Source organism: Schistocerca americana, chromosome X, assembly GCF_021461395.2.
Source record: "Schistocerca americana isolate TAMUIC-IGC-003095 chromosome X, iqSchAmer2.1, whole genome shotgun sequence".
NCBI classification, from domain to species: Eukaryota; Metazoa; Arthropoda; class Insecta; order Orthoptera; family Acrididae; genus Schistocerca; species Schistocerca americana.
In genome coordinates, this window is record NC_060130.1 from 149,641,616 (window position 1) to 149,659,507 (window position 17,892).

The 17,892-nt window shown below is 41.7% G+C and overlaps 1 protein-coding gene across 1 annotated transcript in view; it reads right to left on the reverse strand.

Moving 5' to 3' along the window:
* Positions 1-17,892, reverse strand: part of LOC124555874 (ras GTPase-activating protein raskol) — a 373,561-nt gene that overhangs the window by 19,804 nt on the left and 335,865 nt on the right. The window contains exons 5-7 of the mRNA XM_047129936.1: positions 4,404-4,498; positions 4,135-4,285; positions 2,895-2,968 (exon numbers count right to left, since the gene is read on the reverse strand). Coding sequence (XP_046985892.1) covers positions 2,895-2,968; positions 4,135-4,285; positions 4,404-4,498 — 320 coding nt within the window. The remainder of the gene's footprint in view (positions 1-2,894; positions 2,969-4,134; positions 4,286-4,403; positions 4,499-17,892) is intronic.

Below are 17,892 nucleotides of genomic sequence, written 5' to 3' on the forward strand. Positions count from 1 at the left end.
TCACACGTGGCTCTGCCTTTGATTGTGTACACCTTCCGGGTTACAGGACTGGAGTAGGTGGTGGTGGGAGGGTGCATGGGACAGGTTTTACACCGGGGGCAGTTACAAGGGTAGGAGCCAGAGGGTAGGGAAGGTGGTTTGGGGATTTCATAGGGATGAAATAAGAGGTTGCGAAGGTTAGGTGGACGGTGGAAAGACACTCTTGGTGGAGTGGGGAGGATTTCATGAAGGATGGATCTCATTTCAGGGCAGGATTTGAGGAAGTCGTATCCCTGCTGGAGAGCCACATTCAGAGTCTGATCCAGTCCCGGAAAGTATCCTGTCACAAGTGGGGCACTTTTGTGGTTCTTCTGTGGGAGGTTCTGGGCTTGAGGGGATGAGGAAGTGGCTCTGGTTATATGCTTCTGTACCAGGTCGGGAGGGTAGTTGCGGGATGTGAAAGCTGTTTTCAGATTGTTGGTGTAATGGTTCCGGGATTCCGGACGAGCAGTTTCGTTTGCCACGAAGACCTAGGCTGTAGGGAAGGGACCGTTTGATGTGGAATGGGTGGCAGCTGTCATAATGGAGGTACTGTTGCTTGTTGGTGGGTTTGATGTGGACGGACGTGTGAAGCTGGCCATTGGACAGACGGAGGTCAACGTCAAGGAAAGTGGCATGGGATATGGAGTAGGACCAAGTGAATCTGATGGAACCAAATAAAGCGAAAGCTTGAATTTTGTGTTATGTTTGTGTGTCTATAAACCTGCCAGCGGTTTCGTTTGGTAAGTCACATCTTCTTTGTTTTTAGATATATTTTTCCCACGTGGAATGTTTCCCTCTATTATATTCATATCATTAATTTGAACGCAACAATTACGTTTGTTATTGTCACTGTTGCATTTCGGAATCTTTTCTGTCATCTTATTTTCTCTTTCTGTTTTTGCAAGTAGTTTCACTTTGTATTCACTTTCTCCTTTTTACCGTAATCTACCATACAATTTTATCCCGCCTATATATACTCAATAATACGTAACCCACTTCCAAACCATAACCAAAAAATATTTTTTTCCGCTTTCAACACTACCGCTGCTCTAAAATCCACCGTTTCCAGTTCACAAACAGTTCCTTTCACCTATTAAACAACCATTTCGGCTAGTTCTAATAACTTTCGCTTTATTTCCATTTCCGTTTTCCCACATCGCTGATCATTTTTATCCGCTTCCCACAGATTTTAACGTCATTATTTCCTCGTCAGACAATTGTTAGCCTCATTTTCATAATCTGCCAATACAAAACCACTCCTTTTAATACATTGGCACGCAGTTTTTTCGAAATTTTCCCGAATTTCTCCACCCTTTAACGTATATATATATATATATATATATATATATATATATATATATATATATATATATAGAGAGAGAGAGAGAGAGAGAGAGAGAGTGTGTGTGTGTGTGTGTGTGTGTGTGTGTGTAAAAAACACCTAACAAACAACTTTTATGTGGTGGTGCCATCAGCCGACTTTCTGCAAACAAAATTTTCTGTTATCAGATCAGGGATATTACGATACGATTCTAATGGCTGTAAATTGCTACCTCACACATCTTTGTCCAATTGATGAATTTAAGACCTACATAATAATATGTTTTTATATTGTCAGCTATTTCTTAAATAAAGTAATAGCAAAAACACCAAATGATGCCACCAACTAGTACTACTGCTTCTAGAAGAAAATGCATAAGATTAAAGTAAACAATTTGCCATGCCTGTAGGTCAGCAAGGCACTGTTACAGTCAAATGTCAGAGAGTGACATCAGACAAATACCACGATGACAATGAATTTCTATTTCAGCACAGAACCATATTTTGTGGATAATGTCTGTTTTAGTAAGAACTCATTTCCTGTTTCCAGTATGAGTATACTGACAGCAAAGTTCCACATTCTATGATGCTACAGAATGTGACACTGTCATGTTATCAGGTTGTCACATGAGTCACTACAGAGTGTCATGGAGCTCTCATGAGACATGATGCTGATGTAATCAAACAGTCAAGAATCTGACAGATGCAGTGGGAAAACATCCACCCATTCCCATGACATGGAATATGAAGTTGCCTTACATTTATAATGGAATACATGTTGCATATTTATTTTTGTGATTCTATACAGTATTTGCAGTTTCAGCAAATTTTTAATTTCTCCACCCTATAAAATAATCAAGTCATTTGCTATCTAGCTGCTTTTAAAGGTGGAGTCCATCTCTGATGATCTTTATGTCAACAGGACATTAAGTCCTAATCTTCCTTACACGCCATTTTAAGGTGGATCCCAGGACATTCAACTAATGGTAGATTTCAGGTAATAATAAAAATAATAATGCTGTATGAGCCATCAGGCTGGTGCAAGTCTTTCAATTACATGCCACTTCAGTGACTTGCGTATACATATGCCAGTAGCACCTGGCATACCGAGATGGTCTCTCATATAAGCACTAACGGTGCATGAAGTTGCTTAACTATGATGATCAGGAGGGAACCAGTGTCCCAGTATGGCAAGTCCACTGCTTGATTTTGGGTGAAACATTAACAAATCATTGACATAAATGTTATTCAGAGATTGAAAGACATTCATTGAAGAACAAGATGATTCTATGGCTATTGATGTAGATGTAGTTTCTTTCAATTGCCATCAAAATTCCCTCCACATCTCTTCAAAAATATGATCCCTGATGAGAGTAGGCTACATAAAGCATGCATACAGAAGATAATGAAGTAGAACTGAATAGTTGGAGTGTCTTTCCAAACGTTCTATCATCATCAAGGAATTGTTCATTTAATTTAATTAGTGTATGATTATCACACAAAATTTCAAATCATTGTAATGCTATGACATGCTCACTGCAAAATAACCATACCTGTGCATCCACTTGTCACGTTCATCTGCAGTGCGGCATGAAATATACCATGTATTCCCATTTGGTGGTGTTATCTGGAACATAGTAAAATTCACACTTAAAATTGCAATCCTACCTCATTTGATTTACAGCTACCATATGTAATAAACCAATAACATGAGTCATTCACAATGATTTTAATCCTTCATGATTAACACGAAGTACAGAAGCAGAACATATTTGTTATCATTAGTTGCTCAGATTGGATTGCAGTACGGCACTGAAATGTAATTAAATGTGCGGATGGCATTCTTAGATAGGAGTCACCTTCTGTGATTTTGGCCGCCTACAATATGGAGCAATCTGCCATTCATTTACTAAATGTTGTCAAAACAGTTTTGACTACCATCTTTAACAACACAGTAGCTTTTACACTCTGAGACTAGCAAGCTGAAATCTGACAAGGGCTCTTCTAATGCATCTTTCCTGTTACAGCTGCACATTACACAAAAAGATGACTTTTGGTAAGCCTTCATACATGCGCTGAAGAGCCTAAGAAACTGGAACACCTTACTAATATTGTGTAGGGCCCCCGCGAGCATGCAGAAGTGCCACAACGTGCCATGGTGTGGACTCAACTAATGTCTGAAGTAGTGCTGAAAGGAACTGACACCATGAATCCTGCAGGGCTGTCCATAAATCCGTAAGAGTGCAAGGGGGTGGAAATCTCTTCTGAAAAGCATGTTGCAAGGCATCCCAGATATGCTCAATAATGTCCATGTCTGGGGAGTTTGGTGGCCAGCGGAAGTGTTTAAACTAAGAAGAGTGTTCCTGGAGCCATTCTGTAGTAGTTCTGGATGTGTGGCATGTTGCATTGCCCTGCTGGAATTGCCCAAGTCTGTCAGAATGCACAATGGACATGAATGGATGCAGGTGATCAGACAGGATCCTTACATATGTGTCACCTGTCAGAGTTGTATTTAGATGTATCAGAGGTCCCATATCACTCCATCACATCAGATGCAAACATATAAAGCTAATTTTGTAATGATATTCTCTTCTGAAACGTAACAAAACTGATAAGGACATATAGCCAGTAACGAAAGTAATACAAAAAATGATGGTCTTGTATTATTATGCAAAGGTATTTAATAGATACTGGTATTTCAAGTCTTACGATATGACTCAGAAATGGAACACAAAAACCATTTTCAGTTAAAAGAGTATAGAGGAGATCAAGAAAACACTATTGTGGACTGACCTGGAAGCAGTGATCTCTTCCCAACACAGATGGGTGCAACAACTTCATCTCGACAGGTCCAGCACCGAGGTCCAGAGTCTGCATAACACTCTGTCCTGACAGGAGTGACTCGTGAGAGCGACTTGTACGTAGTCGTGGTGGTCCACATACCCTGTAATTGAGGTGAAAAATCCCTTAAAATACACTTCCCAATTGCTGCATTGCATTCTTGGGGATTCTTGGCTATAAAGCAAACACGAGAGTAAAACTTTTCAATGTGCAGTACTTACCCTTCAGCATCAACAACCCTCTTCCTCTCTAGTTTTGTGACACTCTTAGTTCTCTTTAGTGGATTGGATCGAAATGAACGTTTGGAGAAGAAATTCTGAAAACAGAAATAGAGTTTGAAATACAGACTTTGATATATTTCTTATAGATGCTCAGACGAGTACTGCCTATAAACTAAATATCTGTGATCTTGTAATGTATAAGCTAGTTTGAATGCCTTAAATCATTATCATCAGTTTAATTGAATAATGAAAAATGAAATAAACTGAAATGCATCTACATACTCAGTCTTTGCTGATGATGAGTACTGAAAAATTTTGAGTGACTTAAGGTTATTATGCAGGAAGCAGTTAACAGATTTTCATCAGTTACTTAGTGAAATTCATTTACTGTCATGTTTTGTGATTTACATGTGTATGCAGGGCTTATATATTCCTCTGACTACCTGTTACTAACTACACATAACCAATGACCAAGTAACAGAACAAATAGATTATTTAGCCTCATACAGTTTCTCCAGTCAGCAACTTTATGGTTTGGGCATAAAAAGGAACTAGTATACAAGTGACGCTTTGAGGTTGTCCTGGTGAACACCAGTCCATACATAATTTCATCATATCTACGTCCAAAAAACCGCTAGGGAATATCGTGCCACATGAAATCATTAATCATTAGACAATTGTAGTTGGGCAGCGGGAAAAACATACCGCAAGATCTCTCTTTTGGTCATCGACAAACATTAATGTCCTTTGTCATACCACTGTACAGTAATCTAGCACTGCTGTTTTCCCAATCAAGTGCACAGTTAATTGAGCATGGTTCCTGAAAAGATGACGATGAATACCTCTTGCAGCAGTTCACACAGTATGGTGCTTCAAAGTGCACAATTATCCAGTAATAATGATGCAGAAGCAGCATGGTCACTTCAAGAGGAGATCAGTAGTTGATAGATTACGACTATCTATATCTATATCTTCATCTATATCCATACTCCGCAAGCCACCTGACGGTGTGTGGCGGAGGGTACCTTGAGTACCTCTATCGGTTCTCCCTTCTATTCCAGTCTCATATTGTTCGTGGAAAGAAGGATTGTCGGTATGCTTCTGTGTGGGCTCTAATCTCTCTGATTTTATCCTCATGGTCTCTTCGCGAGATATACGTAGGAGGGAGCAATATACTGCTTGACTCTTTGGTGAAGGTATGTTCTCGAAACTTTAACAAAAGCCCGTACCGAGCTACTGAGCGTCTCTCCTGCAGAGTTTTACACTGGAGTTTATCTATCATCTCCGTAATGCTTTCGCGATTACTAAATGATTCTGTAACGAAGAGCGCTGCTCTCCGTTGGATCTTCTCTTATCTCTTCTACCAACCCTATCCCACACTGCTGAGCAGTATTCAAGCAGTGGGCGAACAAGCGTACTGTAACATACTTCCTTTGTTTTCGGATTGCATTTCCTTAGGATTCTTCCAATGAATCTCAGTCTGGCATCTGCTTTACCAACGATCAACTTTATATGATCATTCCATTTTAAATCACTCCTAATGCCTACTCCCACATAATTTATGGAATTAACTGCTTCCAGTTGCTTACCTGGTATTTTGTAGCTAAATGATAAGGGATCTATCTTTCTATGTATTCACAGCACATTACACTTGTCTACATGGAGATTCAATTGCCATTCCCTGCACCATGCGTCAATTCGCTGCAGATCCTCCCGCATTTCAGTACAATTTTCCACTGTTACAACCTCTCGATACACCACAGCATCATCTGCAAAAAGCCTCAGTGAACTTCCGATGTCATCCACAAGGTCGTTTATGTATATTGTGAATAGCAACGGTCCTATGACACTCCCTTGCGGCACACCCGAAATCACTCTCACTTCGGAAGACTTCTCTCCATTGAGAACACATCCTGCGTCCTGTTATCTAGGAACTCCTCAATCCAATCACACAATTGGTCTGATAGTCCATATGCTCTTACTTTGTTCATTAAACGACTGTGGGGAACTGTATCGAACGCCTTGTCGAAGTCAAGAAACACGGCATCTACCTGGGAACCCGTGTCTATGGCCCTCTGAGTCTCGTGGACGAATAGCGCGAGCTGGGTTTCACAGGACCGTCTTTTTCGAAACCCATGCTGATTCCTACAGAGTAGATTTCTAGTCTCCAGAAAAGTCATTATACTCGAACATAATACGTGTTCCAAAATTCTACAACTGATCGACGTTAGAGATATAGGTCTATAGTTTTGCACATCTGTTCGACGTCCCTTCTTGAAAACGGGGATGACCTGTGCCCTTTTCCAATCCTTTGGAACGCTACTCTCTTCTAGAGACCTACGGTACACCGCTGCAAGAAGGGAGGCAAGTTCCTTCGCGTACTCTGTGTAAAATCGAACTGGTATCCCATCAGGTCCAGCGGCCTTTCCTCTTTTTAGTAATTTTAATTGTTTCTCTATCCCTATGCTGGACACTGTGGCTGCACTGTACTGTATAGGGTACAGTAGAAATTTTCCCCATATTTGAAGAGTCATGCATCCATTCTGAAGGACAATAAACATCACTTCCAACATCAGAACAATCACAAAGTGCTAAACATCCTTGGATATCACAGTCCACACTACAATTAGTTGAAGAGAGAAATATCTGAAGAAAACTGGTATCCACACTACCCATGATCAATACAGATATGAGAACCTATGCAGAGAAATACAACATAATTGTAGGCAGGACAGGCCACACATCATTAACAGCATTTGCAATTAGATAGAAGAGCATCACAATCACAGTCCAGTGCGTGATCTCTTCAAGAAACTCAAAAGCATCACCAGTGAATTTAATCCTCATACATGGGCGGTAGACAATGAGGATGGCAACCCCATGAGATACAAGGAAGATGCCATTGTAAAGTGGAAACATTACTGTGAAACGCTGTGTTCTGGAATTAACAACAGCATGGTCAGTCAAGTGGTTGATCAACTTATGTTGGAGACTACACTATTATGTAGTGAAACAGAGAACACAATTCAACATGTGAAGAACTATAAATCTCCTCATTTAGACTGCATACCTGGAGAGACGATGAAAAAATTGTGGCAGGAATGTGCTGATGTGCTGCATTCATTGTGTACAAGAATATGGGAAACTGGGGAGTGGCCACATGACTGGCTGAAGCCTCTCTTCATCCTCCTGCACAAGAAAGGCTCAACCAAGAACTGCTCCAACTACAAACTATAGCTCTCATATACCACTCAAGCCAAATTCTCCTCTACATCTCAAACCAGCATTTGAAGCCATGTATTCAGTCTCACACATCCACAGAACAAGCAGGTTTTGTTGAAAGGAAAGGAACTCGTGAACAGATTCCCAACATACAACAAATAACTGAGAAATCTTGACAGTTCTGTGTTCCTGTTTTCATCTGTTTCCTTGACTGTAGGAATGCATTGACTGTGTTGTTTGGGAGAAGTTGTGGCTAGTGTTTGCAGAGTTTGATGTCCTAATGCACTTAAGATCTCAGATCAGAAGTCCACACAACCTCACAGCTGTGACAACAGATTCTGGTGCATGTGATTTTATCAGTGTATCAAAAGGCGTCAGAAAGGGTTGTGTTCTAATCCCCTCAACTTTACGACATTTATGAAGAACATATCATTAGGAATGCTCTTCACGGTTGGACTAACGGCATCTCAATTGGTGGCAGAACTACTAACAACATGTGATTTACGGATGATACCGTGCTATAGGCAGTAGCAGAGATGAACTTGCTGAGCTACTAACAAAAGTAAACGACATCAGTCAATCACACGGATTAGGAGTCCGATCTCAGTAAGTCCAAACTCGTGATAATTGATTGAGGAGCACGGGTTCTACTCACAGGTCGATTTACAGGAAATGGAAGTAACACAGTCTTTCATCTATCTCGGGTAACCATCTGTGGCACGGGAAGCTGTGAAGATGAGATAAGACGACGGGTCACACTAGGGTGAGTGGCTACGAACAGAACTATAACAAACACAACAAAGGTCTGGCTAGTTGAAACACTGGTGTTTTGTGTTTCCTTTTATGGCTGGGAAACATGGACCCTTAAGGCCAGAGACAAATAGCGTTTTGATGCATTTGAGCTCTGGTGCTGGCACAGGATGCTGCACATAAAATGAACCAAAAGAATGAAAAATGTGTCCATCATTAAGCAATTCACTATTTCTAGCAACCTTTCTTCTTGCATCAACCAAAAAATTCTCCAGTTCTCTGGCCATATTGTGAGACGAGCTGGAGAAAGTCTAGAGAAAATAATCACAGAAGGGAAGATAGAGGGCAAGAGACCGAAGGGAAGTGCAGCGACTACATGGATAGACCAAATCGAGAATATATCCGGTCTATATTAGCAGGAGGGGGCACTGTAATGTGGATATCGACAAGTGCGGTTGTGGTACTCTGCGAGACATGGTACACCTCCTGGACTGTCCAAATTTTCCCTCCAGATGCAAACTCGACAATCTGTGGCTGGATAAGAAAGAAGCCACGGACGTGGCTCGCTACTGTGCTGAAAGACTACGATTTGGTTTCCGGACACGAAAAAGCGAAGTAAAGCAAAGTAAGCAGGCTCTATGAGAAGCTGATAACCATCCAATACGGAGACGCATTTCGACAATGCAATCACAATAGTCGCAGCATTAAGTAAAAGTTGGTAGTGAGACCCCTCCTGGGTCTGTTCCTACTCCACAGATTGAGAACTTATCCTTCCAAGACAATATGACACTGATCATCGACTAAGGCACAGACTACTTCGGAGAACAATATCGACAGTGTGTCACGACAACAGACATAACATGAGAGCTGAGCGAGATGGTTAACAACACTGTTTTTTTGGGGGGGGGGGGGGGGGGGGCGCAGGAAGGATGTTCAAATCCCTGTCCCAACAGGTGGATACCAACACAAATTTTTCAACAAGCTACAGCCTGTTCATCAACTGTGCTATTGCACTGTCTCTAACAACTTTGCCGTCGACGAAACGTTAAATTAACTACTTCCCTTTAGATTTATTTCCCGTTTTCATTCCACTGGACTAGAAGTTCCTAGGATTCGAGATCATGGTACATGTTGTAACGTTTCTAAAAGTTACTACTCTGGCGAACTTTTGTGCTTTTTTGAAGTACAACTCAGTCTCAAACTTTCATTTTTAACTCGATCCATCATATCATACTGACAACTGCAGAATAAAATACCCAACACAGAAAGCGCTAAGGATTACCGCCGTACCCAACATATGTTGATTAAATTCTTATACTTATGCAATACTCAATCCATGAGCAACTGGATAAGAGATCCCCGTTGTAATGCAGAGAGAGTGGCTCTGTCGCTACGGCGAATGGAATAGTTACGACGGTCAAGTGGCTGGGATGTCGTCGGACGCCATGCTGCCCAAGATGGACAAGAGGCATTTGATTGTGACCAGATTCTGAGTGCTCGTAGTCCAGCAGACACTGGGCCACAACGTTAAGGGTGGATCGACAGCTTTCGGTTTGGGGAAAACATCACTGCCTCAGTCAAATGCAACGTGTTGATGGCAGGGAAGAGGACCACCACAGTCTCGCAAACAGCTGCTGCACAATAACAACTGAGAGCTGACGTCGCATCCAGAACCAGCTAGTCACTATTGCTCAGGCGGCCCTACTCTCAGATGCAATGGTTGCACAAGGGGTGCTGAAGGCTGAGAGCACCACCATCCATCACTAAGCTAGTTTGTACTCAGGGCTAATATATTACTCATCTTATTTTACATATAAGCATGAGCAACACATCCGTCTTACACGAGTGACTCGCGTGCCGTCTTACATGAGTGACTCGCGTGTTTATTTGCGCCCTCATTTGAGCTGATTTTGTAAATATGCAATTACAAAAATAAATGGTTCAAATTGGCTCTGAGCACTATGGGACCTAACATCTGAGGTCATCAGTCCCCTAGAACTTAGAACTACTTAAACATAACTAACCTAAGGACATCACACAGATCCATGCCCGAGGCAGGATTCGAACATGCGACCGTAGCGGTCGCGCGGTTCCAGACTGAAGTGCCTAGAACCGCTCGGCCACTCCGGCCGGCTACGCTGTTACATTTTCTGTAAATGTTTTTATGTTGTAGATGTCTCAATGAATTAAGATTCTACGAAATGTGTTTTCGTACTAATCCTACGATGAAATTGAAATCTCAACAAATTTTCGAATTAACTACTGAATTCCAACTTCAAGCTGGGGGCGGATGGGCCTAGAAACGTCCTTGCCTACACGAGCACCTGCGCGTATTCCACGTCACAGGTTGGAAAGATTAAACACTGTAAGCACGGAAAGGGCGCACGCCGGTGACGCGGAACATTCCACTTGCCAACAGTTCACATTTAAAGAAAATAGTGGATGAAATGACGGTCCTAACACATCCGCCGGCGAACAATACAGGAACCTATTGGCTGGTCATGTGCATCCGTTTGTTTCCCTACCTGTACGTTAAGCCAAGACAGGGGCCACGCCATCGCTGCAGAACACTTCACAGACATGAGGATTCTTGTATGGTGCTTCCGCCCCACTTCTCCCCACGTAAGGCCACTAATCACAACCCCGACGACACATCTGGAATAGCAGTGAGCGGGATACATGGCCCTTCGACCCAGCATGGACAAATATCCGCGATTTGTTCAGTCACGGAGCAGAACAGCTCCCTAACGTGTATTGTGGAGTCGTGTTACGAAGCATCGCCGTCTTCATCGGGGCGAAAATGGGCGCTACCATTACTGGTTAGGTGTGTCTGATTCAGTTTCTCGTGAGTGTATTTATGGATCGACGACACAAAATGTCCTTCCAAACGGGCACAGAATTTTCTGACGTTTCTTTATATCTTCGTCCTTGATGGTTGGGCGAATGACAACTTTTTTGTAGAAAGAAATATTTCTCGATTATTTATTCCTGTTCTCTTTTTTGCGGCACTGAACTTTCAAAACGAAGTACAACCGATGACATGATACGCATCATTTCATGATGTCCCACATCTATTTGAAGAATTTTACTAGTACTTGCCACGATAAAGGACCTTCCCAGCAAAATGCACTCAACCTGCTATTAGTTAAACTCTGCAAAATGTAGTCAACCGTAGAACTCTAGTAGCAGTGCTTGTAGCAATCAATTTTCCATCTCACCACGTGTATAACTCGTAATGCACTGTATACCTATATGCCATAAAATCGAATTTGTTCCACAATTATGGCACACGGATTTCTGGACAAAAATGAGTCTTCTTTTTCCTGGTCATTATACCATTATCCCATACCTTTAAGGGGCCAGTATGATAATTTTTGGATTGGCAATGTTAGTGGTAGAGGGATGCCCCACCTGTCTGCATCTAGTGTTAACAATTAGAAAGTGTGCTAATGTTACCTAAATGTTTGCGGATCGTGTAACTGAGGCAGTACTTTCGGACCAGCACAGTATTCACCTTGTCGGACGTGGGAAACCGCCTAAAAACACATCGAGGCTGACTGGCACACTGGCTCTTGTCGTTAACCCGCTGGGCGCATTCGATTAGAGGCCAGTGCCCTTTGCCGAATCCCTGAAGTGGCGGCTTTCTGGACAGAAATAAGGAACTGCCAGAATACGTCCGTCAATTCGCTGAAACGGCCGAAGTGAAATATCTCTCATTCAACAATATCAGTTCAGTACAGTATTTCTCAAATTTTGAAAATCAGTTTCTTCGAGAAATCATACCTACATCGCGGACTCCTAAATACAGCCCAGTCTTTAAAGCATCGTAGTAAACCTAACAAATCATTTTGAAAATTAGGCTATTATGATTGTGAGTGCATTTCCTCAGTACCATATAAGTTGAGTTTAACTAATTTCATTTGTGTCATTTTAACAGCTAGTTTAAATAATTAAAGTGTTGTGCCATCCATGATATATAACTGTTGCAAAGCTCTAAAAACTCACGTTCTTTTCCTTCCGTTTGATTCTGAGCAGGTTACGAACATTACAGTTTTGCCACTAGAAATTAATAGCTTAGCAGGAGGATACTATCTACTTGAAAGGGTAAAGTTAAATAGTCACAGATGTAAGTTCAACATTATATCGACTGATCATTTCGGAATATGTCTACCCCCGCCCTCCCACTTAACGAATTGGCGAGCTGTGTTCATTTGAATAATCAAAGAAATGGCTGGGTGATTCTGAACGAGTCAATAGCCGTTCCTAAATTTAGATAACAGCATACAATTCATGAGGGGCATACAAATGAGTGTTGTGATGAAAGCGCGCAGCTGGAACTAGCGATAACCGTTATGCGATAGTAGGTTATGAAGCCTCAACTCTGCTCATGACATCAGGGTGTTTTTTCAGCGATCCAGTAGGACAAAAGCGCAAATGCTGAACAGACTGAGTCTCTGATACGAAAAACGCATATGAGAAAGCATAATATTTTTCACAGGCTGTCGCCCAGGAAAGTCGAATGAACCTGAGCTACAAAAATATTACGACGATGAGAGAGAAAATATAGGTCTTTAAGGAAAATGACGCTCATGACTGAATGCTTGGTCACATAAGGAATTTCATCTGACCAAGGCTGCCGCATGATACTGCTATTACAAAAAGTCTTAAAAGGCGGACAATAAAAGATAAATGAATGTTTTCAAAGAACGTTTTTGAAAGCTTTCTGCACAAGCTCTCACGTTAACTTCGTAGAAAAACATCGTGTTATCAATTTCGGAAGTATTTTAGGTACGCCGGCCACTGTGACCGAGCGGTTCTAGGCGCTTCAGTCTGGAACCGCGCGACCGCTACGGTCGCACGTTCGAATCCTGCCTCGGGCATGGATGTGTGTGATGTCCTTAGGTTGGTTAGGTTTAAGTAGTTCTAAGTTCTAGAGGACTGATGACCTCAGAAGTCCCATAGTGCTCAGAGCCATTTGAACCATTTGTCGTTAGGTACAACACCAACCACAGATGTCGTGAATGATAAGGAGTTGATAAGTAGGTCAGTTTTTTATAAAGTTCTAATTATGGGACAACTCTAATAATAAAGCCGTACCATATAAATAAAATATGGTATTCGCCCCCTGTTCTTTTCATAGCCATCTTACTTAAGAGTTGGACTATTTAACTGCAACTTCACATTAAATATATATTTATGTCACGAAATATACTGAAAGTAATGTATCAGAGATCAAAGTGAATTATAAAATCTATAAATACAACACTAAGAAAAAACTTCATTGCTCTTCTTTAATACCGAATTTGGGCCATATAGTTGCGAATTATGCTGTAAAATTTTTCCATTACCTACCCAGTGATATAAACTGCCTGATAGAGAGCAAAGTCAGGTTTAAAACTAAACTGAATATGCTCCTTGTTGACAACTCCTTGTAATCCATTAACACACAGCAATTTATAACCTTTTAGTATCTGTAGGGGAAAAGACCGCAACCAAATTTATTTTCCATTTTTGTAGGCTTATATATTCGTTCGCGAATGAAAAGGTTGGGCTTGCATGAAAAAAAGATTCATATATCAAAAGCCTTTAAGCTGACTCGTTCCACATCGTAACCGTATTTTGAGTAAACGAAATCAGTTAGTAAAGTAACTCCATACATGAGCTAACAAGAGAGAAAGCAATTTTGCGGACTTCTTGCACTAGGTGACCTTGAAGTACTTCCTCGTTATCATTCACAACACATCATCGAAATACTAAGCCCTAGTTTCTCATAAGTAAAGAAAACGTGTTTTAGTTTATATTATAGAAATACTTGGAACTGCTATTCCTATTCGACAACGACAAAATCTAGCAGGCAGTATATCACCTGCTAGAATTCAGACGCTACTACAGCAGAGCCTTCGTGTGGGTGAATTTCCCAACAACATTGAACACTGCACTAGAGGATTGTGTAGACTGGAACTAAATGTGCGTTTATTTTTGCGAAAGTATACTAGTACATTATCATCACTTCATGACTAACGCTGCGAGGCTTCCGCATCTGGAACCTTCTTTAAGAGAGCTACAGTGTGCCATCTTATTCTGTAGGAAGGAAATGTTTCCAGTATCTGCTGGCAGGGAGTGAACTAGATGTTATTTTTTTGTTCCTAAGGCGAGTACGTGTGCCGGAAACGGTGCAGCGGGAGGCGCTGAAACCCAGCAAAGAAGCTTACCAGCTTGCCGAGGTTTCAAATCTCCTGAGCGCCGCCGGATTCGTTTCAGCTCTTCACTTACTGCCAACCTACGAAAGGCGGAGACGTCGCCTCCAGTTATGGCTTTCACTAAGGCTCATTTCATGATATAACCTGCTATACTGTGAGACAGTTTATTCTAGTCGCGTCACAAGTCGTCCTAACTTGCATTTAGTTCGCTATTTCTTCCTACAACTCTTTTCCACTTGATTTCAATAATGAATCTAACTCGTTTACTGGAAGCTACGGCTTTCATTTTGTAGTATAGAATAGCGCCTCGAATGAGCAATTACAATTCATTACTTCGTACACGATCGCGATGTGGTCAGAAGAAAAACAATTGAACTGGTCAGTAATGACAGATTTCGTAACTCTCGAGGCGAGCGAAATACTGAATTTCGGAACATTACAAAAAAAAGTTATTCTTCGCTTTTAATTTACGTATTTTCCTGGTCTCTTGGGCGAAACCCGAATTTTTTTTATGACTGTGTGAAGATGATTGTCTGGATCACAGAAATGTCTGTTTCACCATTTAAGAACGTGAGTCACGTCGGTACACACTACTCATGTCGTACAGGATGGAGGCGCACTGGAGAAGCAGAAGAAAAGGACTATGTATTGCGAGAGGACGACCTCAGACACTCCATCTAGTATTGAAATATGTTTGAAGTTCAGAAGCTCAAAAATGCGTCACTGGGTGAAACGGCAACGAAGACATGCAAACGGTAGTTTCTAGGCGCCGCGTCACTCGACTTTATTCTTCGTCGGACAGCGATAACTGCGGCGTGCGAGGTCAAAAAATATAGAACACGATTAAGGACATAAGCTCTGGATATAATCTCTCTACAGAAAAAAGTTCAACTACTTCTGTAAACTTCTGCACAACATCCCATCAACGGCAAATATGAAGCTGACTGTAAATCCGCAGATCGTACGGACACAGACTGACATAAATGAATGCCACAACGACGACTTGTGACTACATATTAGACATACAGGTTCATAGCACAACCAAAAGCTACGTTGGTCATACAGGACAAAGAGAGAAACGAAAAAAAGAAAAAAAATCTGCAGTCTGTCCACCTTGCTGCTAGTATAGAAACACGCAGAGGGAACTTCAAGCAAGGAACGGAATCCGTTCACTCAAACTGCTCCCAGGTAGAATATATTTCCTATAATGCCCTCTGGGATTTACAGGGTGTTTCACGTGACGTGAATGTTTAATATTTCACTTATGGTTCGAGATATGGATGAAACGGGTTTCAATAATTACTCATAGGGATTACTTTTTTGTGTAACTACTACACTTAAGTACGAGGGCATGCTGAAAAGTAATGTCTCCCAGTTTTTCAGGTGAAAACTCTCAAAGCGTTTGAATATAACAAACTTTATCAACATTCTACACCTTTATTTTTCATATCTACATATTAATTTCTCAACATAGTCACCCAGACGACAAACACATTTCTCCCAACGAGAGACAAGTTTGTTGATACCGTTACTGTAGAATGTTTGACACTGTTGACGGAGCCAGAACCTCACCTCTGCCTGTACCGCTTCATTACTATCCAAGCGAAGTTCTCTAAGGTGTTCTTTGATGACGGTGAACCGAAGGCGTCGGATTGTTACAGATGTCACTGTGCTCGTGTGTGACACTGTCATGCTGAACGAGATGGTGCTCCATACGTGGACGAACTCTTCGAATTCAAAACTCGATTACAGCAAGCTGTTTCCCAAATACTGACATAGCTACGTTACACACCGCCATGTTACACGCTACAATTCGAAGCCGTCTAGTGGCAGAGGGTCGCAAATATGTAGCCATGAAGAATGAATAAAGACGTAGAATGTCAATAACGTTTGTTTTATTTAAAAAGCTTTGAGAGTTTTCTCATAAAAAGTTCGGTGGCATTACTTTTCAGCACGCCTTCGTATTTGATCTACTGTTTAACTGAAACACATAACGAGTTTTTATACATTGGACGACGTCCTTTCTGTAAGGGCACCCGAATGGGTTAAGGATCCAGTCAACGACGAACCCACTGAAGATCAGCTCGGATCTAGACAGGGATATGGAACGTGTCCTTTTCAGAGGAACCGTCCCGGCATTTTCACTGAGCGATTTACGGAGGCCGGCCGGAGTGGCCAAGCGGTTCTATACGCTACAGTATGGAACCGCGCGACCGCTACGGTCGCAGGTTCGAATCCTGCCTCGGGCATGGATGTGTGTGATGTCCTTAGGTTAGTTAGGTTTAAGTAGTTCTAAGTTCTAGGGGACTGATGACCTCAGCGGTTGTGTCCCATAATGCTCAGAGCCATTTGAACCATTTTTTTGATTTACGGAGATCACGCAAAACGTAAGTCTGGACGGCTGCTGTTCTCCCGAACGAGAGTACAGCGCAACAGAACTTCATCTCGCTAAGTAAGGAAATTGGAGATTTTTTTAAACGCAAGGACAGTAATATAAGACCTGTCAGTGGGTGTAGTGAAATTTTTCACGGAGAGGCGGAAATCGTGCTAAATGTGAAGACATAGATGGTTCAAATGGCGCCGAGCACTATGCGACTTAACTTCTGAGGTCATCAGTCGCCTAGAACTTAGAACTAATTAAACCTAACTAACCTAAGGACATCACACACATTCATGCCCGAGGCTCGATTCGAACCTGCGACCGTAGCGGTCGCTCGGCTCCAGACTGTAGCGCCTAGAACCGCACGGAAGACATAGAATAGCGTAGTTTAACCTCAATTGATATCTAAACACAAAAACCCAGGTCACACATTTAGCACATGCGGTCTCTTTTTGGGTAAAGTTTTTCACGTGGCTCCTCACGTCTTAATGGCGTTGACAAGAAGAAAAACCAGGAGATGACAGCGAAATAGTTGAGAAGCGTATCTTGTGGTTCAGAAATTCATCAGTTATTCAAATCCACTAGTGGCTAGATATTTGTAAGGTTTACATCAGGATACAGGGTTTCCAACGAAGAAGTCCCTGATTGCAGAATTAAATATCTCGAAATCTAAGATCGATAGACGAATGCAACCCAAAGTATGTTTATTGTGAAAGCTGTAAGAATTTTTTTTTACAGAAACTATACAGAAGTTTCGAAACAGTTCGAAAAGCTGTCAACAGATGGCGCTGTACGCTGTACATCTGGTACAGTTTCTGCGTGCATATTTAAACTGGTGCTCTACAAGCAGCCTTTGCGATCACGCCACAATCTCTTCGAAATGTCCAACACGCGCAGTACGAAGATGGCGCAAGCAATGAAATTTGCCATCACATCC